The 26,065-nt window shown below is 48.6% G+C and overlaps 1 protein-coding gene across 1 annotated transcript in view; it reads left to right on the top strand.

The window, feature by feature from the left end:
• Positions 1–26,065, top strand: part of mamdc4 (MAM domain containing 4) — a 365,757-nt gene that overhangs the window by 333,437 nt on the left and 6,255 nt on the right. The window contains exons 12-13 of the mRNA XM_085965967.1: positions 7,117–7,234; positions 9,487–9,665. Coding sequence (XP_085822093.1) covers positions 7,117–7,234; positions 9,487–9,665 — 297 coding nt within the window. The remainder of the gene's footprint in view (positions 1–7,116; positions 7,235–9,486; positions 9,666–26,065) is intronic.

The following is a 26,065-nucleotide window of genomic DNA, read 5'->3' on the forward strand; positions in this document are numbered from 1 at the left end:
ACATCAACATTATCTGAATTATGGCTATTGTTAATGTCCTCAGGAGAGGGCTGGCCACCACAAGGAGCTAAGTCTTTAACTGAAACCGTACTTTCTTTCCCATCTTGGAATCGAATGTGAGCATATTGGGAATTTGCCTCCAATAGCTCCACCTCCTCCACTAAAGGATCATACTTTGACAGTCTAACATGGCGTCGGAGCAGCACAGGTCCCTGCATAGTAAGCCATGAAGGTACCAAATATCCCGTAGTGGATCTCCGCGGATAGTTGAAGAGCCTTTCATGGGGAGTCACATTAGTAGCCGTTGAAAGCAATGATCTAGTGGAATGCAGGGCATCAGGCAGTACCATTTCCCATTGTGTATTCTTAAGGTTCCGGGATGTCAAAGCCAACATAACTGCCTTCCAGATCACCCCATTGTATCGTTCGCACTGTCCATTACCCTGGGGATTATACGGGGTAGTTCTGCTAGTAGAAATTCCCCGACTCTGGAGGTATTCCTTCAACTGGGAAGACATAAAAGAACTTCCCTGATCCGAATGGATATACGCAGGCATCCCAAAGATGACAAAAAGTTGAGTCAGACATTTAATAACTGTAGCAGCTGATACATCTGTACAAGGAAAAGCAAAAGGGAACCTTGAAAACTCATCCACAACAGTAAATATATATCGATTCTGAGTCGTTGAAGGAAGAGGCCCCTTAAAATCAATGCTCAGGCGTTCAAAGGGAGAAGTAGCCTTTATAAGATGAGCTCGTTGAGGCTTAAAGAAATTCGGTTTACACCGTGCACAGATAGAACATGACGAAGTCATCCGCTTGACGTCTTCAACTGAAAAGGGCAAATTCTTACTGCGTACGAAGTGTATCATCCTCGTAACACCAGGATGGCACAAAGCATTATGAAGATTAATAAGCGTATCTCCGTGAAGCACAGAACAATAAGCCCTCGACAGCGCATCAGCGGCAACATTATCCTTCCCCAGACGATAGACTATATCGAAATGATAGCATGCCAACTCGATCCTCCACCTCATTATTTTATCATTCTTAATCTTTCCGAAATGTTTGACATCAAACATGAAGGACACAGATTTTTGGTCAGTTACTAACATAAAATGTCGCCCAGATAAATAATGTCTCCATTTACGCAGTGCTTCTACTATTGCGTACGCCTCTTTCTCTATTGATGAATGTCTCTGCTCACTATTGCTCAGAGTACGTGAGAAAAAGGCCACAGGTCTTCCATTTTGGTTCAGGGTAGCCCCAATTGCAAAATCGGAAGCGTCCGTCTCAATCACAAAGGGAACCTGCTCATCAATAGAATGCACAACTGCTCCAAGGATATCCTTTTTAAGATTATCAAAACACATCCTGGCCTCCCATGATAGAGGATATGTCGTAACCCGAATAAGGGGCCGGATCTTCCGCGAGAAGTTTGCAATCCAATTAGAATAATAAGAAAACAGTCCAACAACTCGTTGCAAGGCCTTAGAATTAGTAGGGCAAGGTAACTCAATCAGTGGTCGCAGCCATTCTGGATCTGGTTTAATCTTGTTTCCCGAGATAATATACCCCAGTAAATTTACCTCGGTGGTCGAAAAGATACACTTCTCTTTATTGAAAGTTAAGCCAACTTTTTCCGCAACTTGAAGGAATCTTTCTAGATTAAAATCGTGCTCCACCCTTGATTTGCCACACACCGTGATGTCATCTAAATATGAGAAGGTGTCAGAGAGAGAGTTATCACTTATAAAAGCGTCCATTGCCCGTTGAAAACAGGCGACACCGTTAGTAACACCGAATGGTACTCGGTAAAACTGGTACAGCTTTCCGCCAGCTTCAAAGGTCGTATATGGTTTGTCCCTCTTAGCGATAGGAATCTGATGATAAGCACTCTTTAGGTCAATAGTGCTAAAAACCTTATATTGAGATACTTTATTGATAAGCTCATCAATCTTAGGCAGGGGGTACGCATTGAGTATACCTGTTAATAGTTTGAGAGTAGTCTATCACCATTCGCTTCTTATGTCTCTCATTAGTGGTGACAACTACTTGTGCCCGCCAGGGCGAAAAACTAGGTTCAATGATTCCTTCCGATAAAAGACGTTGAACTTCAGAATTAATAAATTCTTTATCCTGACTGCTATACCTTCTTGACTTGGTAGCAATTGGCTTACAGTCCGGCATCAAATTGGAAAAAAGTGATAATGGAGAAATGAATAAAGAAGTTAATCCACAAATAGACAAAGGTGGCTTGGTTCCTCCGAAAGAAAGACTAAGGGACTCATGTAATTGAAGCACATCATGACCAATCAAAATGTCCGCACAGAGATTAGGCAGAACGAATAGGCGTATATCAGTATACGTATTACCTAGGAGAATTAATTTCACAAGGCAACAACCAGCTACTTGTGAGGTGAGAGTCGTCTGAGCCATACACACCTGATAGGAAACAGGCAAAATTTTCAAACGCTTCTCCCTCACAAACTGAAGACTTATAAAGCTCTCAGTACTGCCCGTATCTATAAGGGCCTTCACTTCTAACCCATTAACTTGGGCCATAACTATAGCTTTGTTTAGGCCATGGGAAAAGGCGGCGGAAACTGATGCAATAAACGCCCTATCTAAAGGCTGAATGGTTGCAGAGGAGGCAACCGATTTGCAAACACGTGCATAATGACCTCCCTTGCCTCATTTACTACACACAGCCTCCCGGGCAGGGCACTTCAGACGGGGGTGCCGGGCGTTCCCGCAAAAATAACACTTCTGAATCCTAGAGGCAACAGCTGCCGAAGTAGAAACTGTTTCAGAATCTGGTAAACCACTCCTATTAAATCCACGTAACTCCCTTTCATCCGGAACTGCCGAAACCATGGTCGCAGGCCGATCAAAAAGAGCATAAGAATCCGAACTTCTCTGAGCCAAATCCAATGTAGAGGCTTGCTCAAAAACACTCTTAAGATCCAAGGTCTTATTTTCTAATAACCGCTGACGAATTGATCTAGACAGTAATCCATTAATAAATGCATCCCGTACCGACTCTTCCTTATGTTCTTCTGCAGACACGGCCTTATAATTACAGTTAGCACCAAGGCGCCGGAGTGCTTGTAAATAAGCATCCAAGGATTCTCCCGCCTGCTGCCTACGGGCAGATAAAAGGTGACGTGCAAATACCTCATTTTTGGGTTTAACAAAAAAAAATTCCAACGTAGCAATAGCCAATTCATAAGTTTCACAGTCCAAAATATACTTATACACATCCGGAGCACTGTAGTTGATTAGTATATCCAACTTATTCAGAGATTGCTGATCCAACACACCCAAAAAGTTTTTAAATGTACGATACCAATGTTTCCATTGATCATCCACTCCTGCAGAATTAGGGTCAGCATTAAATCATTCCGGTCGAAGATATCGTTCCATTATAGCAAAAGGTTAATAAATTGAAATAAAGAGTAGATTGCCTTTCAAAAGCTAGGCTTTATTAACCTTAAAAAACCAGCAAGTACATGTTGAGCACCCAGTCTCAACCACTGTAGAAAACTGAATTTAAGATGGCCACCACAGGTCACATGAAATCAACTAACCAATAAGTTTACAGCATATATCTCAAGGCAGGAAAACAGGCAACCAATTACAATGCTTCTTATAAAACAAGAATAATCACCACACCGGGTTACTGGAGTACCGGGTTACCGAAGTACCGGGTTACCGGAGTACCGGGTTACCGGAGTACTGGGTTACCGGGTTACTGGAGTACCGGGTTACTGGAGTACCGGGTTACTGGGTTACTGGAGTACCGGGTTACTGGAGTACCGGGTTACTGGGTTACTGGAGTACCGGGTTACTGGAGTACCGGGTTACTGGGTTACTGGAGTACCGGGTTACTGGAGTACCGGGTTACTGGGTTACTGGAGTACCGGGTTACTGGAGAACCGGGTGACTGGAGAACCTGGTTACTGGAGTACCGGGTTACTGGAGTACCGGGTTACTGGAGTACTGGAGTACCGGGTTACTGGAGTACCGGGTTACTGGGTTACTGGAGTACCGGGTTACTGGAGTACCGGGTTACCGGAGTACCGGGTTACCAGGTTACCGGGTTACCGGAGTACCGGGTTACTGGAGTACTGGGTTACTGGAGTACCGGGTTACCGGAGTACCGGGTTACCGGAGTACCGGGTTACTGGGTTACTGGAGTACCGGGTTACTGGAGTACCGGGTTACTGGGTTACTGGAGTACCGGGTTACTGGAGTACCGGGTTACTGGGTTACTGGAGTACCGGGTTACCGGAGTACCGGGTTACCGGAGTACCGGGTTACCAGGTTACCGGGTTACCGGAGTACCGGGTTACTGGAGTACTGGGTTACTGGAGTACCGGGTTACCGGAGTACCGGGTTACCGGAGTACCGGGTTACTGGAGTACTGGGTTACTGGAGTACCGGGTTACCGGAGTACCGGGTTACCGGAGTACCGGGTTACCAGGTTACCGGGTTACCGGAGTACCGGGTTACTGGAGTACTGGGTTACTGGAGTACTGGGTTACTGGAGTACCGGGTTACTGGAGTACCGGGTTACTGGGTTACTGGAGTACCAGGTTACTGGCATACTGGGTTACTGGAGTACCGGGTTACTGGAGTACCGGGGTACTGGGTTACTGGAGTACCGGGTTACTGGAGTACCGGGTTACTGGAGTACCGGGTTACCGGGTTACTGGAGTACCGGGTTACTGGAGTACCGGGTTACTGGAGTACCGGGTTACCGGAGTACCGGGTTACCGGAGTACCGGGTTACCGGAGCACCAGGTTACTGGGTTACTGGAGTACTGGGTTACGGGAGTACTGGAGTACTGGGTTACTGGGTTACTGGAGTACTGGGTTACTGGGTTACTGGAGTACTGGGTTACTGGGTTACTGGAGTACTGGGTTACTGGGTTACTGGAGCACTGGGTTACTGGAGTACTGGGTTACTGGGTTACTGGGGTATTGGGGTACTGGTTTACTGGGGTACTGGGTTACTGGAGTACTGGGTTACCGGGTTACTGGAGTACTGGGTTACTGGAGTACCGGGTTACTGGGTTACTGGTGTACCGGGTTACTGGAGTACTGGGTTACTGGAGTACTGGGTTACTGGAGTACTGGGTTACTGGAGTACTGGAGTACTGGGTTACTGGAGTACTGGGTTACTGGAATACTGGGGTACTGGAGTACTGGGTTACTGGGTTACTGGAGTACCGGGTTACTGGAGTGCCGGGTTACTGGAGTACCGGGTTACTGGCTTACTGGAGCACCGGGTTACTGGAGTACCAGGTTACTGGAGTACCGGGTTACAGGCTTACTGGGTTACTGGCTTACTGGGTTACTGGCTTACTGGAGTACCGGGTTACTGGCGTACCGGGTTACTGGCTTACTGGGTTACTGGGTTACTGGAGTACTGGGTTACTGGAGTACCGGGTTACTGGGTTACTGGAGTACCGGGTTACTGGGTCACTGGAGTACCGGGTTACTGGGTTACTGGAGTACCGGGTTACTGGAGTACTGGGTTACTGGGTTACCGGGTTACTGGGTTACTGGGTTACCGGGTTACTGGAGCACTGGGTTACTGGAGTACCGGGTTACTGGGTTATTGGATTACTGGGTTACTGGAGTATTGGGTTACCAGGTTACCGGAGTACACGTTTAATCCTTGTCACAGTTTTGGAGGGATGGGTATCCACATGTTGATCAGTCTATATGTGAAGAAGAACTTCCTGATATCAGTCCTAAATTTAGATGTAACTAGTTTGAGCTGTTGTACGGCCCCCTCCGACAGTGCAGCGCTCCCTCAGTACTGCCCCTCTGACATTGCAGCGCTCCCTCAATACTGACCCTCCGACAGTGCAGCGCTCCCTCAGTACTGTCCCTCCGACAGTGCAGCACTCCCTCAGTACTGCCCCTCCGACAGTGCAGCACTCCCTCAGTACTGCCACTCCGACAGTGTGGCACGCCCTCAGTACTGCCCCTCCGACATTGCAGCGTTCCCTCAGTACCGCCCCTCCGACAGTGCGGCGCACCCTCATTACTGCCCCTCCGACATTGCAGCGCTCCCTCAGTACTGACCCTCGACAATGCAGCGCTCCCTCAGTACTGCCCCTCCGACAGTGCAGCACTCCCTCAGTACTGCCCCTCCGACAGTGCAGCACTCCCTCAGTACTGACCCTCCGACAGTGCAGCACTCCCTCAGTACTGTCCCTCCGACAGTGCGGCGCACCCTCAGTACTGCCCCTCCGACATTGCAGCGCTCCCTCAGTACTGTCCCTCTGACAGTGCAGCGCTCTCTCAGTACTGCCCCTCCGACAGTGCAGCACTCTCTCAGTACTGCCCCTCCGACAGTGCAGCACTCTCTCAGTACTGCCCCTCCGACAGTGCAGCACTCCCTCAGTACTGTCCCTCCGACAGTGCAGCACTCCCTCAGTACTGACCCTCTGACAGTGCAGCACTCCCTCAGTACTGTCCCTCTGACAGTGCAGCACTCTCTCAGTACTGCCCCTCCGACAGTGCAGCACTCTCTCAGTACTGCCCCTCCGACGGTGCAGCGCTCCCTCAGTACTGCCCCTCCGACAGTGCAGCGCTCCCTCAGTACTGCCCCTCCGACAGTGCAGCACTCTCTCAGTACTGCCCCTCCGACAGTGCAGCGCTCCCTCAGTACTGCCCCTCCGACAGTGCAGCGCTCCCTCAGTACTGCCCCTCCGACTGTGCAGCGCTCCCTCAGTACTGCCCCTCCGACAGTGCAGCGCTCCCTCAGTACTGCCCCTCCGACAGTGCAGCGCTCCCTCAGTACTGCCCCTCCGACAGTGCAGCGCTCCCTCAGTACTGCCCCTCCGACTGTGCAGCGCTCCTTCTGAAATGTCAGCCTAGATATTTGTGCACAAGTTTCTGGAAAGGGACTTGAACCCACGACCTTCTGACTCAAGGCAAGTCTGCTACCCACTGAACCAGAGCTGACAGTGACAACAATGGACCCCAATGAAAGGACGACGGCTTTGCTCGAGCTGGTGCTGAAGGGGAGGCTGGAGGCCTCGTGTCACTAAGGCTGGCGATGGGCCATGTTACTGACTGACTCTGTCCTTATATTAGGTTGGGTTTAAAGCTATGAAATCGGATGTCGCACAGACCGGTTACGTTGCCATTGATGATGTTGAGTATTATCCTGGAGTGAACTGTTACGGAGTGAGAACGGATGAAGTTATTGGGGGTAAGACATTGTTCAATTACAGCAGACATTCTCTCAAGACCAGTTACTGCTGACACTGCATTGTCCAGTGTGGGTCCAGCTCAGGGCTGGTGGCTGACAGTCAGCTTGCTGTGATAACTAACAGTAACATCAGACCTGGCTCAGTGCTCTCAGTCTCACCTCGAAGTCAGAAATACTTGGGTTCAAGTCACCTGTCCCAGCAAACACTCCCAGGGCAGGTACAGCACGGGTTAGATACAGAGTAAAGCTCCCTCTACACTGTCCCATCAAACACTCCCAGGGCAGGTACAGCACGGGTTAGATACAGAGTAAAGCTCTCTCTACACTGTCCCATCAAACACTCCCAGGGCAGGTACAGCACGGGTTAGATACAGAGTAAAGCTCCCTCTACACTGTCCCATCAAACACTCCCAGGGCAGGTACAGCACGGGTTGGATACAGAGTAAAGCTCCCTCTACACTGTCCCATCAACCACTCCCAGGGCAGGTACAGCACGGGTTAGATACAGAGTAAAGCTCCCTCTACACTGTCCCATCAAACACTCCCAGGGCAGGTACAGCACGGGTTAGATACAGAGTAAAGCTCCCTCTACACTGTCCCATCAAACACTCCCCGGGCAGGTACAGCACGGGTTAGATACAGAGTAAAGCTCTCTCTACACTGTCCCATCAAACACTCCCAGGGCACGTACAGCACGGGTTGGATACAGAGTAAAGCTCCCTCTACACTGTCCCATCAAACACCCCCAGGGCAGGTACAGCACAGGTTGGATACAGAGTAAAGCTCCCTCTACACTGTCCCATCAAACACTCCCAGGGCAAGTACAGCACGGGTTAGATACAGAGTAAAGCTCCCTCTACACTGTCCCATCAAACACTCCCAGGGCAGGTACAGCACGGGTTAGATACAGAGTAAAGCTCCCTCTACACTGTCCCATCAAACACTCCCCGGGCAGGTACAGCACGGGTTAGATACAGAGTAAAGCTCCCTCTACACTGTCCCATCAAACACTCCCAGGGCAGGTACTGCACGGGTTAGATACAGAGTAAAGCTCCCTCTACACTGTCCCATCAAACACTCCTAGGGCAGGTACAGCGCGGGTTAGATACAAAATAAAGCTCCCGCTACACTGTCCCATCAAACACTCCCAGGGCAGGTACAGCACGGGTTAGATACAGAGTAAAGCTCCCTCTACACTGTCCCATCAAACACTCCCAGGGCAGGTGCAGCACGGGTTAGATACAGAGTAAAGCTCCCTCTGAACTGTCCCATCAAACACGCAGGGCAGGTACAGCATCGGTTAGATACAGAGTAAAGCTCCCTCTACACTGTCCCATCAAACACTCTCAGGGCAGGTGCAGCACGGGTTAGATACAGAGTAAAGCTCCCTCTACACTGTCCCATCAAGCACTCCCAGGGCAGGTACAGCACGGGTTAGATACAGAGTAAAGCTCCCTCTCCACTGTCCCATCAAACACTCTCAGGGCAGGTGCAGCACGGGTTAGATACAGAGTAAAGCTCCCTCTACACTGTCCCATCAAACACTCCCAGGGCAGCTACAGCATGGGTTAGATACAGAGTAAAGCTCCCTCTACACTGTCCCATCAAACACTCCCAGGGCAGGTACAGCACGGGTTAGATACAGAGTAAAGCTCCCTCTGCACTGTCCCATCAAACACTCCCAGGGCAGGTAAAGCGCGGGTTAGATACAGAGTAAAGCTCCCTCTACACTGCCGCATCAAACACTCCCAGGGCAGGTACAGCACGGGTTAGATACAGAGTAAAGCTCCCTCTACACTGTCCCATCAAACACTCCCAGGGCAGGTAAAGCACGGGTTAGATACAGAGTAAAGCTCCCTCTACACTGTCCCATCAAACACTCCCATGGCAGGTACAGCACGGGTTAGATACAGAGTAAAGCTCCCTCTACATTGTCCCATCAAACACTCCCAGGGCAGGTACAGCACGGGTTAGATACAGAGTAAAGCTCCCTCTACACTGTCCCATCAAACACTCCCAGGGCAGGTACAGCATGGGTTAGATACAGAGTAAAGCTCCCTCTACACAGTCCCATCAAACACTCCCCGGGCAGGTATAGCACGGGGTTAGATACAGAGTAAAGCTCCCTCTACACTGTCCCATCAAACACTCCCAGGGCAGGTACAGCACGGGTTAGATACAGAGTAAAGCTCCCTCTACACTGGCGTAGAATATGTTGTTGGGACTGAGTGTGGTGCTGTGCTTGATTGCAGGAGCCAGTCGGACTCCTGGGATTGTTGCTGCCGTGATCATTGTGTTGGCTGTGCTGGTGTCTTTAGCTGTTGGTGCGATTTACTGGCGTAAGACGAGAAGGCTCAGCTCCCCCGGAACCACGACTGAATCCAGTGCACCATTCGGCTTCGACAACCTCTTCTACCGAAATCAGAACAAGGTGATGGCATGGGTTTTTCCATTTCAATACATATGCCGGGGCAGCAATTATACTTTACATTTAATATTAATAATCAGATATTTATATATTTAGATAAAGTAATTATATATAATGTGCCATTATAGATTTAATAGAGGTGTTCAGAATCCTGAATGGTTTTGACACAGATTTAAGATAATTGGCAAAACGTTTTTACGCAGCGAGTTATGATGATCTGGAATGCGCTGCCTGAAAGGGCGGGGGAAGCAGATTCAATAACTTTCCAAAGGGAATTGGATAAGTACTTGAAAAGGAAAAATTTGCAGTGCTCTGGGGAAAGAGCTTCGGAACATAGGAACAGGAGGAGGCCATTCAGCCCCTCGAGCCTGTTCTGCCATTCAGTGAGATCATGGCTGATCCGTATCCTAACCTCCATCCACTCGCCTTGGCTCCATATCCGTCATACCCTTGGCCAGCAAAAATCTATCGGTCTCAGGTTTAAGTTATTAATTGAGCAATTGTCTACTGCTTTTTGTGGGAGAGAATTCCACACTTCTACCACCTTGTGTGTGAAGAAGTGTTTTTTAACTTCTCTCCTGAATGGCCGGTGTAGTGTATGTAACCGTTCTACCTTTAAGAGAACTATTGTATGTAACCGTCCACCTTTAAGAGAACTATTTTAGGTGTTGCACTACTTTCTCTTGGCTGCTGTATACTGTAATACCGGGAGTGACCACACCGGTATATAAGTGCTGTGTAAGGATTTATTGGGCAGATTCGCCCTGACCTTCGAATAGTAAAGTCCTGTTAAAGTTACTCTTGTAGTCTGTGTATTAATTCACCAGATAACCCACAGACTTTACAGTGGCGACGGGTTCGATCTTACCCTGCGGCAGCGATACATCCGAAGCAGTTAACGAGCGTCGAGAAGAGGCACCCGCCCTCGTCGTTCTGCTGAGAGAAGACTCGAGTCTGCAGAGCAAGGAAGAAGGAAGGATTCAGACACGAAGCCTTCCATCAGCAACAGGCTGTTATTGTCCCTTCTGCCACGGCGGTGAGTGAGCCGATCAGCCAAGAGAAGCAAGTTGGCCACGTTGACTGTGAGTAGGGGGAAAATAAAAAGAAATGGAGGATAAGGGCGGTGAACTCGACCACGGTCGGGGGAAAGGAGCCGGACAGAAGTCGGGCCCAGAGGCGCTGAGACTGGGGCAGCGTAGGGCACGGAAGCCGCGGTACAAGCGGGAACGTAGCCGGTGTGAGAGACCGGGCTACAAGCGGGAACGCAGCCGGTGTGAGAGACCGGGCTACAAGCGGGCTGGGAGACGCAACAGCGTCGTGAGACAGCTAGACCGCGACCGGCGAAAAAGGTCGGGCAGCTACCGAGGCCACGAGGCGCTGCGACCGGGATCGTAAGGCGCGGGAAGATATAAAAATAAATAAAACCGCGGAGAACTCAGCCGCAGCCGGGGGAGGAAAGGACCAGACTGCGAGAGGGCTGGGAGGCGCGATTGGAAGCCGCTGAGGGAGAGACAGAGCCCGAGTGAAGAGGGAACGGGACCGAGCGAGGGAGACCGAGCGAGATTCCGCCCAGCGGCTGGAACTGTTCGCTGCCAACGGGTTGTCCCCAGCGCCGGTTGCCGGCCGAGAAAAGGGAACAAGGAACGCACTGAAGCCGGCGCGCAGGCTGCGAACTCCAAAAGCCAGCAGTCGTCGCCCGAAGGAAAGCTTACCCCTCCCGCCAGGGGAAGAAACGCGGGAAGCCGCCAGTAGGCGGGGAAGAAGACAGAAGCGGGAAACCGCCATTTTGAAAGTGGGCGGGGAAGAAGACAAGCGCGGGAAACCGCCATTTTTGGAAAAAAAAAAGTAACGAACAAATTCGTTGTGGTTTCTCAAAAAGATAGTGAAGATGCCTAAGCATGGTAACATCAACAACTTCGATTCCGGGGTGGAAGATTGGGCCACGTACGTAGAACGCATCGAGATATATTGTGAGGCCAATAAAATAGCAGATGATGATAAAGCTCTCACCTTATTAAACGCAATGGGGGCGAAGACATACGGGCTATTGAAGCATCTTCTATCACCAGCTAAACCGGCGGATCAGACTTTCGCTGATATTGTTGCTGTCCTGAAGGATCATTTGAACCCCACACCGCTGATGTTGGCGGAACGATTCAAATTTTATGCGAGAACGCAACGGAAAGAGGAAAGCAACGCGGAATACTTGGTCGAACTGCGTAGACTAGCGAAATACTGCCAGTTTGGGGAAAATCTGACAGAGGCATTGAGAGACAAGTTCGTGTGCGGGTTGTCGAAGGAAGGAACACAAAAGCGACTGCTCGAAGAGAACGACCTTACACTTGACAAGGCTGTCCTTATTGCAGCATCACACGAAGCAGCCGCGAGAGGCACTGCGAAATGTAGCTGAAGGCAGCGGTACTCAGCGTGGATCAAATGACTTCGGGTACAACAAAATGTTATCGTTGTGGGAAGACAACACACGACCAGAACCAATGCTGGTTTAAAAACCAGGAATGTAGAAAATGTGGCAAGCTTGGTCACATAGTTAAAGTATGCCGGTCAGGAAAGAAGACCAACAACAGAAAAAAGTCACCGCAGGAAAAGTACAGCAAGGTACACAAGGTGGCTGAGAAGAGTTCAGATGAACAGAATTCGGATTCAGACCCGAACGGCCAGGAACTGGGTAGTCTGAGAATTTACAATGTGAGTAAGGAAGCTGACCTACAAACTATCTGGGTCACACTAAAAGTAGCCGGAGTCCAAGTGAAAATGGAATTGGACACAGGATCAGCCCTATCAGTCATAAATCGAAGGGATTACAACCGGCTATTCTCACATATACCCTTGAGAGATACCAAGATCGTGTTGCAGACATACACGGGGCATAAAGTATACCCCATGGGAAAGATACAAGTCAAGGTGAGAGACGGGGCAAAGAACACCAAGGAATGGACTTATATGTACTACCTGAGGGAGGTCCACCACTTCTGGGACGGGAGTGGATCAGGGAAATAAACATGGATTGGCACTACCTAAAAGCAATAACGAGTGAGAACTCGGTGAAGACAATCAGCTCAGACTCTGAAACGGATGACGACAAGACCAGCCCAGGTGCGAAAGACAAGTCTAAAATGGACTTGCTGACTAAGGTTGGAAAAACGAAGGGGTGCATAAATACTAATGCTTCAAAGGAGAACAAAGTTTCAGAACAGAATTCCACTGAACAACAACAACATAGTTTGGCAGAGAATTCTGAGTCTGTCCAGTTTACAGACATGCACAAGTCTGAGGAACACCGGGCTCGAACTCAACTCCATTTCAAATTACAACAGCAATTAGAACAATTGAGTTGCCGTCTCGAGCAAGAGATAAAAGCAATGAAAACGTTCTTTGACACAGAGTGGGAGAATCTGGAAAGACAACAGAAACAGCTGAGGGAGAAAAGGGAGCAGGAGCACACAAACCGTCTGCGCAAGGAGGCCAAACGAATCAAAGCTGATTCGGTTTCTGAAGGTGCGTGCTCTAATCTGGTGGAGCAAGATGTTCAGCAACTGAAGGCGCTTGTTAGCAGATTGCAGGCAGAAAAGGCTGAGTTGGTCGCCATGAATTCCGAGCTCCTACTGAAGTTGGGTGCAGCATCACCGGACGATTCATTTGTGGAAATTCGAATGGTGGAGGCTGCGGATGATGGCGAAGTAGAAACAGCAAAGGAGCCCCAGGGCAAGGTTATAAACAGCCCTGCAGCTACTGGGAAACGGATGAGGTCAGAAGAGTCAACGGTCAGCCAACTCCTTCATATGCTGAGGGACAAGACTCTGAAATGGGAACAATTTGGACATGAGTCTAAATCTTCAAAGGAGAGGGGTTTGGAGCTCCCAAAAGTTATTGGAATAGCTGAGGTTGCAACACAGACTGAGAAGATTGCAGCAGAGCAAACCTTGGATGCCAAAAGTACGCTGATTCACGTCAATGTTGAACAACAGAATGCTGAAACAGCTGCTCCAGTAGAGGGATTGAATAATACAATCAATCAATCTCCCAATGAAGTTGAAGTATTGAAATCACGAATGAGGTCATTAGTAAAAGACTTGCAGGAAGCCCAGAAAAAGCTGGATGAAACTGAACGCATGAAGAAGTCTCTTCAGGAAAGATGTCTGGATTTGGAACAAAAGCTGGCTAACGTCCAGCTGGGTATGGAGGAAATAGAAGACCCTCTCGCTGGCCTAGCTCAGGACGACACCGAATATTACCATGACCTGTTGGACGACACCGAATATTACGATGACCTGCTCTGCCCAGCTTGTGATGAAAACTCCCAAAGTGCAGAAACCATGAAGAATCACCTAAAGTCTAAGGAACATCGGGAGATGGTGGCGCTACTACGGAAAAAGGATGACGAGAAGGAGGAACGGTGCATGCAGCTGGCAGCTGACAGTGGAGCCCAGAGAGTCTCCAAGAAACAGAAAAGGAAAAGACGAAGCAGAAGATGATGACCATCTGAACCATTATCACCTCTACCAGGTCACGCACGTGGTCTCTCCGTACAGAGCCAAATCAGTTTGGAAGTAGAAAAACTTCCCAAGGTACTCAAGCTTTTAAAAGTCAACAATGCTGGTTCAGAAGTGACGGAAGTTCAAGCTGTTAAGTCCAGTGAAGGACTATTGGATGAGTCACTCCAGCAACGTGAACCGACTACACCGAGACTGAATCTGTGAACTGTTTTCCGCAGAGACTGAATCTGTGAACTGTTTCCCGCAGAGACTGAATCTGTGAACTGTTTCCGCAGAGACTGCATCTGTGAACTGTTTTTACATGAAGTTGGATATATGTTATGTTTAATGGGGAATAAGTATGTTGTAAGCTAAAAAGGGAGGATTGTAGTGTATGTAACCGTTCTACCTTTAAGAGAACTATTGTATGTAACCGTCCACCTTTAAGAGAACTATTTTAGGTGTTGCACTACTTTATCTTGGCTGCTGTATACTGTAATACCGGGAGTGACCACACCGGTATATAAGTGCTGTGTAAGGATTTATTGGGCAGATTCGCCCTGACCTTCGAATAGTAAAGTCCTGTTAAAGTTACTCTTGTAGTCTGTGTATTAATTCACCATATAACCCACAGACTTTACAGCTGGGCTCTGATTTTAAGGATATGTCCCCTTGTCCGAGACTCCCCCTCCGGTGGAAAAGGTTTCTCTCCATCTACCCTAGCAATTCCTTACAAAATCCTAAACACCGCAATCAGATCACCCCTTAACTCTCTATATTCCAGGGATACAGCTCAGTTTATGTAATCTCTCCTCCTAATCTAACCCTTGGAGCCCTGGTAACATTTCGGTGAATCCGCGCTGCGCTCCTTCCAAAACCAATATATCCTTCCTAAGGTGTGGTGCCCAGAACTGTACCCAGTGCTCCAGGTGTGGTCTAACCAGGGTTTGTACAGCTGTAGCAGAACTTCTACCCTTTATATTCCAGCCCTCCAGTTATAAAGGCTAACATTCCATTAGCCTTTTGATTATTCTTTGTACCTGATAACTACATTTAGTGATCTGTGTACATGGACCCCTCAATCTCTTTGGACCGTCACAGTGCCTAGCTTTTCAACATTTAAAAAACACTCGGAACTATCCTTTTATGGTGCCGAATGGATGAGCTCACACTTCCCTGCGTTGAAATCCATCTGCCACAGTTTTGCCCGCTCATTTCATCGATCAATGTCTCTTTGTAATTTTATGCTCCCGCCTGCACTACTTACTATGCCACTAATCTTTGTGTCATCGGCAAACTTGGATATCCGACTCTGTATTGTGTTATCGAAGTCATTAATAAATATCGTGAATAGTTGAGGCCCCAGCACAGATCCTCGTGGGACACCACTAGTCACCTCCTTCCAATTCGAGTACATTATCCCGACTCTCTGTCTTCTACCGCCTAACCAATCTCCTAACCAGGTCAATAATTTGCCTTCAATTCCATGGGCTTTAATTTTAGCTAACAGTCTCTCATGTGGAACCAACAATAATGAACAACAACAACTTGTATTTATATAGCACCTTCAATGTAGTGAAACGTCCCCAGGCGCTTCACAGGTTCGTTATCAAAGACTATTTGACACCGATCCACATCAGGAGACATTAGGGCAGGTGACCCAAAGCTGGGTCAAGGAGGCAGGTTTTAAGGAGCGTCTTAAAGGAGGAGAGAGAGGCGGAGAGGTTTAAGGAGGGAATTCCAGAGCTTAGGGCCCAGGCAGCTGAAGGCACGGCCGCCAATGGTGGAGCGATTGAAATTGGGGATGTGCAAAAGGCCAGAATTGGAGGAGCGCAGAGATCTCGGGGGGGTTGTAGGGCTCCAGGAGATAACAGAGATAGGGAGGGCCGAGGCCATGGAGGGATTTGAAAACAAGGTTGAGAATTTTAAAATTGAGACATTGCCAGACCAGGAGCCAATGTAGGTCAGTGAGCACAGGGGTGATGGGCGAATGGGACTTGGTGCGAGTTAGGACATGGGCAGCCGAGTTTTGGTGAGCTCAAGTTTATGGAGAGTGGAATGTGGGAGGCCGGCCCGGAGAGTCTAGAAGTAACAAAGGCATGGTTGAGGGTTTCAGCAGCAGATAAACTGAGGCAGGGAGGAGTTGGACGATGTTATGGAGGTGGAAATAGGGGGTCTTAGTGATGGCGCGGATATGTGATCAGAAGCTCATCTCGGGGTCAAATATGCCACCAAGGTTGTGAACAGTCTGGTTCAGCCTCAGACAGTTACCAGGGAGAGAGATGGAATCGATGGCTGGGGAAAGGAGTTTGAGCCGGGGAACAAAGACAATGGCTTCGGTCTTCCCTATATTTAGTTGGTGAAAATTTCTGCTCATCCAGTCCTGGATGTCGGACAGCAGTCTGACAAATCAGAGACAGTGGAGGGGTCGAGAGGTGGTGGTGAGATAGAGCTGAGTGCTGTCTGCGCACATGTGGAAACTGAGGCTGTGTTTTCGGATGATGTCGCCGAGGGGCAGCGTGTAGATGAGAAATAGGAGGGGGGCCGAGGATAGATCCTTGGGGGATCCCAGAGGTAATGAACCTTATCGAATGCCTTCTGGAAGTCCATATAAACTACATCCATAGATATTCCCCTGTCCACTACTTTAGTTACTTCCTCAAAAAATTCAGTTCGGTTCATTAGACATGACCTACCCTTTACAATCCCTGTTGGCTCTCGCTGATCAGCTCAGATTGCTCTAAGCGCTTGTTCATGCTGTTCTTAATTATAGATTCCAATAACTTTCCACAACAGATGTTAGAATAACAGGTCTATAATTGTGTGCAGTTTTGGTCGCCTTATCTGAGGAAGGATGTTCTTGCCATGGAGGGAGTTCAGCGAAGATTCACCAGACTGATACCTGGGATGGCAGGAATGACGTATGAGGAGAGATTGGGACGATTGGGCTTATACTCGCTGGAGTTTAGAAGAATGAGAGGGGATCTCATTGAAACTTATAAAATTCTGGCAGGACTGGACAGACTAGATGCAGGGAGGATGTTCCCAATGGTCGGGGAGTCCAGAACCAGGGGTCACAGTCTAAGGATAAGGAGTAAGCCTTTTAGGACAGAAATTGTAGTGTATGTACTTTGAAGAAGGAACTATATTCTGCAGCCCCTGTATACTGCAGTAGCAGTAGTGACCACCCCGGTATATAAGCCTGTGCAGTAACTTTGTATAGTAGTTCCAGTTTTGTCTCCATTCAGTAAACACCTGTTATAACCAACTCCTGCAGTCCGTGTCTCAATTACACACGGACGTTACACTGGCGACGAACAGATCCGAACTTACCTACAGTTCTGCACCACCTCACGGGAATCCATCCCTGAAGCGAAGTTATTAGAGGTCGAGGCCAGAAGGAAGAAATCCAAAAAGAAAAAAAAAACAAACAGACGAAACAGGCGTCGACCGTGGGCAACAGCCCTCTGATTCATCGAATTCAAAGATTTGCAGGAGAGGCTGTCGAGAGCTGGGCTTGGTTATCCAGTCTATGGTGTTCCAGCTAATCGGGCTGGTGGCAGGTAGTACATTGATCCTTCCTGGGCTGCGGCGGGCTAGAGCTCGATCAGGTGGCTTTTCAACGGGGCCGAGCAGCGTTGTCGGGAAGAGGAGAGAGAGAAAGAGGATGGAGCACACAGGGCGCGGCCGGTGCTACGAAGCCGGGCAGCGTACAGACCCGAGAAGAGAGAGGAAAGTGTCCCATAGGGTCTGCTCTGACGACGGGAACAGTAATTAAAATAAAAGAAATTAGAAGCGCAGAAAGCCGCAAGGAGCTGCAGTTTGCCACGGGGACCGCGGAGAGCGGCGTTGGCAGCAGCGCGGGGGGGAAGTGCACGAAGACCATAGGGCGTCGCCATCAAGGCATAAAAACACCAGCAACAGCACTAGCAGCAGCGGAAAAGACAGAAAGCGCGGGAGGCGCCATCTTAATCCAGCGGGGAAGATGGCAAAGCGCGGGAGGCGCCATTTTGTTCAATCGGGGAAGAAGGCAAAGCGTGGGAGGCGCCATCTTAGCTCTCCAAGATGCCGAAGACTGGCAATATCACTGCCTTCGATAATGCAATAGAAGACTGGACCACGTATGTGGAAAGAGTCGAAGTATATTGCAAGGCAAATGAAGTAGCCGATGAGAAAAAGGCATCGGTACTGCTAAACTTAATGGGCGCAAGAACGTATGGTCTATTGCGGAACCTGATCACTCCAGTCAAACCGATGGTGAAGAGTTTTAACGAAATTGTTGATATCCTACAGGAACACCTAAATCCTACACCGCTGCTGATCAGCATAAAGATGAGAGCAATGCTGATTACCTTACGGAACTACGCAAGCTATCAAAGCACTGCCAGTTCGGAGCAGGACTGGCAGATACCCTACGGGACAAATTTGTCTGTGGACTCCTGAGTGAAGGAACCCAGAAGAGGTTAATCTCAGAGAAAGAGCTGACGCTAGATAAGGCTTTCAGCGTGGCAGTATCGTACGAAGCAGCAGCAAGGGGAGCTGCGGAAATACAGCAAAAGCCACAGGAATACGGCACCCATGAAATGACACGGGGATTTGAAAAATGTTATTGCTGCGGCAGAACAACCCATGACCAGAAGGACTGCTGGTCCAAGGACAAAACATGCAGGCAATGCGGAAAGATGGGACACATTGCATGAGTTTGCAGGTCCGGGAAGAAGACTAACGACAACAAAAAGACTACTAAGGAAAAGTACAGGAAAGTACAAAAGATGACGGACAGTAGTTCCGAAGACCAGAAGAGCGATAGTGAATCCGGGAACAAGAGACTAAGCTGTCTCAAACTACACAACGTAATCACAAAAGAGGATCACCGAACCATTTGGGTCACCCTCACGATAGCAGGGTCCCAAGTCAAAATGGAATTGGATACAGGATCAGCCCTGACCGTCATGAATCGACGAGACTACGAGCGGTTATTCTCACACATACCCTTGAAAGACACATCCATTGTCTTGAAGACATATACGGGGCAGAAAGTATACCCCAGAGGGAAAATAAGGGTGCCTGTCGAATACAACGGCAAGGAAATACAGAAATTGTATCTGTACATACTGCAAGATGGTGGACCACCGTTATTGGGACGTGAATGGATCAGAAAGATAAGTTTAGACTGGCACTCCATTCAGGCACTGACGGTGGCTGGTAAAAAGGATGACGATGTCACACCTGGACGATTGTCAAAAATCTTGGCTAACGCTAAAGAGGTATTTCAACAAGAACTGGGAACTCTTAAAGGCGTAACCGCCTCGATAAAAATAGAAGAGAATGCAATTCCCAAGTTTTTCAAAGCAAGACCGGTACCGTATGCAATTCGCCCAGCCGTCGAGGCAGAGCTGGAGAATCTGGAGAATGCAGGCGTGCTAACTAGGGTAGACTGGAGCGAGTGGGCGACACCCATCGTTCCTGTCATGAAGAAAACGTTAAACAATAAGTCTGAGGAGCCAAGGAAGGTTCGCATCTGTGGGGACTTCAAGGTGACTGTGAACCCAGTCCTTCACACAGTACAGTATCCTCTTCCGAGGATAGAAGATATTTTTGCCTCACTATCTGGAGGGAAACGTTTGACAAAAATTGACCTAGCGCAAGCATATTTGCAGATGGAGGTTGAAGAATCCTCTGGGAAATATCTCACGATAAACACTCACAAAGGTCTTTACCAGTATAATCGACTGGTATTCGGAGTTGCATCAGCTCCGGCTATATGGCAAAGAGCGATGGAGTAAATCCTGCAAGGGATTCCGGGGACTCAGTGTTACTTGGACGACATCCTAGTGACAGGTGAAAATGACAGTGAACACCTTGCCAACCTAGAGCAGGCGCTCACTAGACTAAGAGAACATGGGCTACGAGCCAATAGCCCCAAGTGCGAGTTTTTTAAGAAACAAATATCGTATTGTGGCCACGTGATTGATGAAGAGGGGTTACATAAGTCCCCTGACAAAATTGAAGCGGTAGTTAAGGCCCCAGCGCCTGAAAATGTGTCGCAACTGAGGTCATTCCTCGGATTGGTGAATTACTACCATAAGTTTTTGCCGAATTTGTCCACAATTCTGCACCCACTGAACGCCCTGCTACAAACTGGAGTAGCATGGAAATGGAGCAATGAATGTAAGCGGGCCTTTCAGAAGTGTAAAGGCGTGATCACTTCAAGAGAAGTATTGGCTCACTACAACCCATCACTACCGATAAGACTGGCGTGTGATGCGTCTCCCTACGGCGTTGGAGCGGTACTGTCACATAAATCCCTTGATGGTTCAGAGAGGCCGATAGCTTTTGCGTCACGCTCGTTAACTGCAGCCGAGCGTAACTACGCCCAGATTGACAGAGAGGCCCTCAACCTGGTGTGGGGGGTGAAGAAGTTCAATCACTACCTGCACGGACAGAAATCAACCTCTTGTCTCCATTTTCAACCCTAAGAAGGGCGTCCTGATAATGACAGCACAATGGCTAGAGAGGTGGTCCCTTTTCCTAGGGGCACACCAATATGACATTGAGTACAAAGGAACTAAACAGCATGGGAATGCTGATGGATTGTCGCGCCTACCGTTGCCGACGGTGGAAGAAGCACCTGCAGTGGATCCTGTGGAGATATTCCACTCGACCATAGTCGAATGTCTACCTGTGACGAATGCAAACATAGAAAAGGAAACACGAAATGACCCGACACTCTCCAGGGTCTATGATTTAACGGTGAAGGGATGGCCAGCACATGGCGAACCACTGTTGCCAGCATTCTCGCCGAGAAGAGAACAGCTTTCAGTGTGCCGAGGAACCTTGATGTGTGGATCCAGAGTAGTAATTCCACCCAATTGAAGGATAGAGTGCTCAATGAGCTCCATGAGGGTCATCTGGGAGGGGTAAAAATGAAGAACTTAGCCAGAGCGTTTGTGTGGTGGCCGGGAATCGATAGAGAAATCGAAGAGATGACCAAGAGCTGTACAGGATGCCAGAAGGTCCAAAACGCCCCACCACAAGCCCCTCTACATCCATGGGAGTGGCCCTCATCTCCATGGCAAAGGGTACACATTGATTTTGCTAGTCCATTTATGGACTCAATGTTTTTAATTGCGGTGGATGCACATTCAAAGTGGCCAGAGGTAATAAAAATGTCCTCAACCGCCACAGAAAAAACCATCACAGTCTTATGAACCATATTCGCCAGAAATGGGCTGCCTGAACAGATTTGCTCCGACAATGGACCACAGTTTGTGTCTGAAGAGTTCCGGAGGTTCTTAAAGAACAATGGTGTTAAGCATTACACATCCGCCCCATATCATCCAGCCACCAATGGATTGGCTGAGAGGTTCGTTCAAACATTCAAGAAGGCTATCAAGGCAATGTGTAATGAAGACATACCCCTACAACACAAGGTGGATAACTTCTTGTTTGCCTACCAGAATGCGACACATGCGGTTACCAACCAAACTCCAGCCATGATGTTCTTCAATCGAAGACTAAGATGCCGCTTGGATTTGGTTAAGCCGAACATCAGAAGAGATGTGGAGAACAGGCAGTTTCAGAATATGAATGAAAGGCCAACCAGGAGTTTTAAGATAGGTCAACCAGTTTTGGCCCGGGACTACCGCACAGAGAAATGGCAGCCAGGAACGATCTGCACACAGCAAGGACCTCTAATGTATACCGTGGACGTTGGAGAGAGCATTGTAAGACGCCATGCTGACCAGATTCTAGAGTCACGGGAAAATGTCAAATCCACACCACGATCCGATACACCTGGTGATGAAACCGAAGTACCAATTGCATCTACCTCAGAATTGGTGATATTGGAAGCAGACGAACCAAACAACGACGTTGATCCCGAATCAACTTTGCCAGAAGAACCTGATACCCCAAAGAGGCGTTATCCAGACAGAATCAGGAAGCCTCCTCAAAGACTGAATTTATAATTGCTTAACTTCAGCTAATGTATATAGCAACTGTAATTGTAAATATGTTATTTAATTATTAATCAAATATTATGTACTGTTTAGCTAAAAGGGGAGGAATTGTAGTGTATGTACTTTGAAGAAGGAACTATATTCTGCAGCCGCTGTATACTGCAGTACCAGTAGTGACCACGGTATATAAGCCTGTGCAGTAACTTTGTATAGTAGTTCCAGTTTTGTCTCCATTCAGTAAACACCTGTTATAACCAACTCCTGCAGTCCGTGTCTCAATTACACACGAACGTTACACACGGACGTTACAGAAATGAGGAGGAATTTCTTCACCCAGAGAGTGGTGAACCTGTGGAATTCTCTACCACAGAAGGCAGTAGAGGCCAATTCATTAAATATATTCAAGAAGGAGTTGGATATATTTCTTAAGGCTAAGGGGATCAAGGGATATGGGGAGAAAGCAGGGACAGGGTACTGAGTTTGGATGATCAGCCATGATTGCATTGAATGGTGGAGCAGGCTCGAGGGGCCGAATGGCCTACTCCTGCTCCTATCTTCTATGTTTCTATGTTTCCTGGTTTCTGTTAAGTCTGTGAATTATTTAGTTAATTAAAACAGACTAATGAGTAACAATAAAAACAGGTCTTTACTGGTTGGAGGTAGGGACTATACTGAATACAAGATTACTGCACAGTGCTTATATACCGGTGTGTTCACCCCCGGTATTACGCCTACAGCAGCCTGAGAAAGTAGTACCTCTCTTAAGGTGGAACAGGCTTAAGCTCTCTTAAGGTGGAACAGGTTACATACACAACACTCCTCCCTTCTTAGCTTTATAGTCATCCCCCCCATTTAACATAACGTAATAACATATATACATATATAACTTCATGTTTAACGTAACATATCACAGATTCAGTCTCTGCGGAAAACAGTTCACAGATTCAATCTCTGTGGTGTAGTCGGTTCACGTTACTCATTCAATAGTCCTTTCATGGATTTAACAGCTTGAACTTCCGAACTGATTTGGCTCCGTTCGGAGGGACCACGTGTGTGATCTGGTAGAGGTGATAATGGTTCAGATGGGTCATCTTCTGTTTTTACTTTTCCTTTTCTGCTTCTTGGAGACTCTCTGGGCTCCATTGTCAGCTGCCACAGCTGCCAGCTGCATGCGCAGTTCCTCCTTCTCTTCCTCCTGTTTCCGTCGTAGAGCCAGCTTCTCCCGATGTTCCGTAGACTTTTGGTGCTCCTCCATGATTTCTGCACTTTGGGAGTCGAAGTTACAAGCTGGGCAGGACAGGACATCGTAATATTCGGTGTCGTCCACCAGGTCATGGTAATATTCGGTGTCGTCCTGAGCTAGACCAGTGAGAGGGTCGTCTATTTCCTCCATACCCAGCTGGACGTTAGCCAGCTCTTGTTCCAAATCCAGACATCTTTCCTGAAGAGACTTCTTCATGTGTACCTCTGCATCCAGCTTTTTCTGGGCTTTCAGCAAGTCGTTTACTAGTGACCTCATTTGTGATTTTAATACTTCAACTTCCTTTGGAGATTGATTGATCGGACTATGCAATCCCTCTACCGGAGCAGCTGTTTCAGCGGTCTGTTGTTCTACATTGACGTGAGTCAGCGTACTTTTGGCATCCAATGGCTGCTCTGTTGCAGTCGTTTCAGTCTGTGTCGTCACATCAGCCATCTCAATGACTTTTGAGAGCTCCGAACCCTTTTCCTTTGAAGATCGCAGCTCGTGTTCAAGTTTTTCCCATTTCAGAGTCTTGTCCCTCAGCATATGAAGGAGTTGGCTGACCGTTAACTCTTCTGACACCAGATTATGGCACGCACCTTCAGAACCTGAATCAGCTTTGATTCGTTCGGCCTCCTCGCGCAGATGGTTGGTGTGCTCCTGCTCCATTTTCTCCATCAGTTGCTTCTGTTGACTTTCCAGATTCTCCAACTCTATATCAAAGAACTCTTTCGTTGCATTCAACTCTTGCTCAAAACGGCGAAGCATTTGTTCTAATTGCTGTTGTAGTTTGAAATGGAGTTGAGTTCGAGCCCGGTGTCCCTCAGAAATGGGCACATCAGTAGACTTGCCAGACTCAGAATCCACAGTTAAACTATGTTGTTGTTGCTCAGTGGAATTCTGTGCTGAAACTTTGGCCTAGAAATTGAGTGCCCTTAGCGCCGATTTTGCGGCGCTAGAGGGCCTAGCGCTGCAATTGGCGCCGGCACCGAAATTGCCTGGGGCCCTTCCGCCGCGGTAGACCGGTAGCGCTGCACCGGCACCGATGACGTCATCGGTGTGCGCAGCGTCCCGGTTGCCATGCCGACGGGCCCCAGCGCCGAAATTCAGTTGCGGCCGCCTCGCCCGTGGCAGCCGCAACTAAGACTCTGGCAACAGAGTCTTACAAGTCTTTGCGCCGGCGCATTAAAGGCCCCGCGGCGGCCGGCCGCTTTCCCGCCGGCCGCCTGGCCGCAGCTCCCTCCCCGGACTTCCCACCCCCCCCCCAGAACAGAAGCAAGCCCGGCACTTGTCCGAGGTGCCGGGCTCATTTTTAAAAAGATTTTCGCGGGCCGCGGCCGGGTGCAGGCAGCTCCTCCTTAAGGGAAGGAGGAGGCCTGCACTTCCCGAGCCTGCCGCACCGCATCGGGTGCCGCAGCGCCGGAATTGCGGCGCGAAACGGCAGTTAGCGCCGATTTACCGCCGCAAAGACCCTTCAGTAGCGCCGGCAGCCGTTTGGGCGCGGCCCTGCTGAATTTTTGGCGCGCGCAGGGGGACTTAGCGCCGGCACTAACTTCCGGCGCTAAAGCCCTGGCTAAGCCAAAACTCAATTTCTAGGCCTTTGTCTTTTGCACCTGAGTTGGGCTTACCATCATCCGTTCCAGAGTCTGGGCCGACTATCTTCACTGAGTTCTCACTCGTTATTGTTTGTAGGAAATGCCAGTCCATATTCATTTTCCTAATCCACTCCCGTCCTAGTAGTGGAGGACCTCCTTCAGATATCACATATAAGTCCATTATTTGACTGTCTTCGCCCTTGTGGACCACTGCAACCTCTATTTTCCCGATGGGGTACACTCTTTGCCCCGTGTATGTTTTCAATATAATCCCCGTATCCTGTAGGGGAATATGTTGGAATAACTTTCCGTAATCTTTCTTATTTATGACCGTCAATGCCGATCCAGTGTCCAATTCCAGTTTTACTTGGACTCCTTCTATCTGAAGAGTGACCCAAATTGTCTGGAGGTCTGCACCCTTACCAGCGTTGAGTGCTCTTAAGCTAGCCAGTTCATTACAGCTTAAGCTAGCCAGTTCATTACTGCTAGCGTCTGAATCGGACTCCTGTTCGGTCACCTTGTGTACCTTTGCGTATTTTCCTTGCGGTGACTTCTTGTTGCTGGTCTTCTTCCCTGACCTGCATACTCTAGCTATATGTCCAAGCCTACCACAAGTTCTACATTCTTGGTTTTTAAACCAACACTGGTTCTGATCATGCGTTGTCTTTCCACAACGATAACATTTGCCAGAACTCACACCCAATTTGTGTGCACTGAGCTCCGGTGACCGTAGCTGCATTACTGCCGTGCCTCTCGCTGCGGCTTCGTGTGCTGCTGCCATAGTGACCGCCTTCTCAAGCGTCAGCTCATTCTCCTCGAGCAGTCGCTTTTGTGTATCCTGTTTAAATAAACCACACACAAATTTGTCTCGTAGTGCATCTGTCAGTCCCGTTCCAAACTGGCAATATTTCGCTAATTTACGCAATTCCAGCAAATATTCAGCATTGCTTTCATGCTGTAGCTGCCTTCTGTCGTAAAATTTAAATCGTTCCGCTAGCATCAGCGGCGTGGGGTTTAGATGATCTTTCAGGGCAGTAACAATCTCATCGAACGTCTTATCCGCCGGTTCATCTGGTGATAACAGGTGTTTCAATTGCCCATATGTCTTCGC

This window comes from Somniosus microcephalus, chromosome 23 (assembly GCF_052327205.1).
Source record: "Somniosus microcephalus isolate GS21.2 chromosome 23, FLI_Smic_1.0, whole genome shotgun sequence".
NCBI classification, from domain to species: Eukaryota; Metazoa; Chordata; class Chondrichthyes; order Squaliformes; family Somniosidae; genus Somniosus; species Somniosus microcephalus.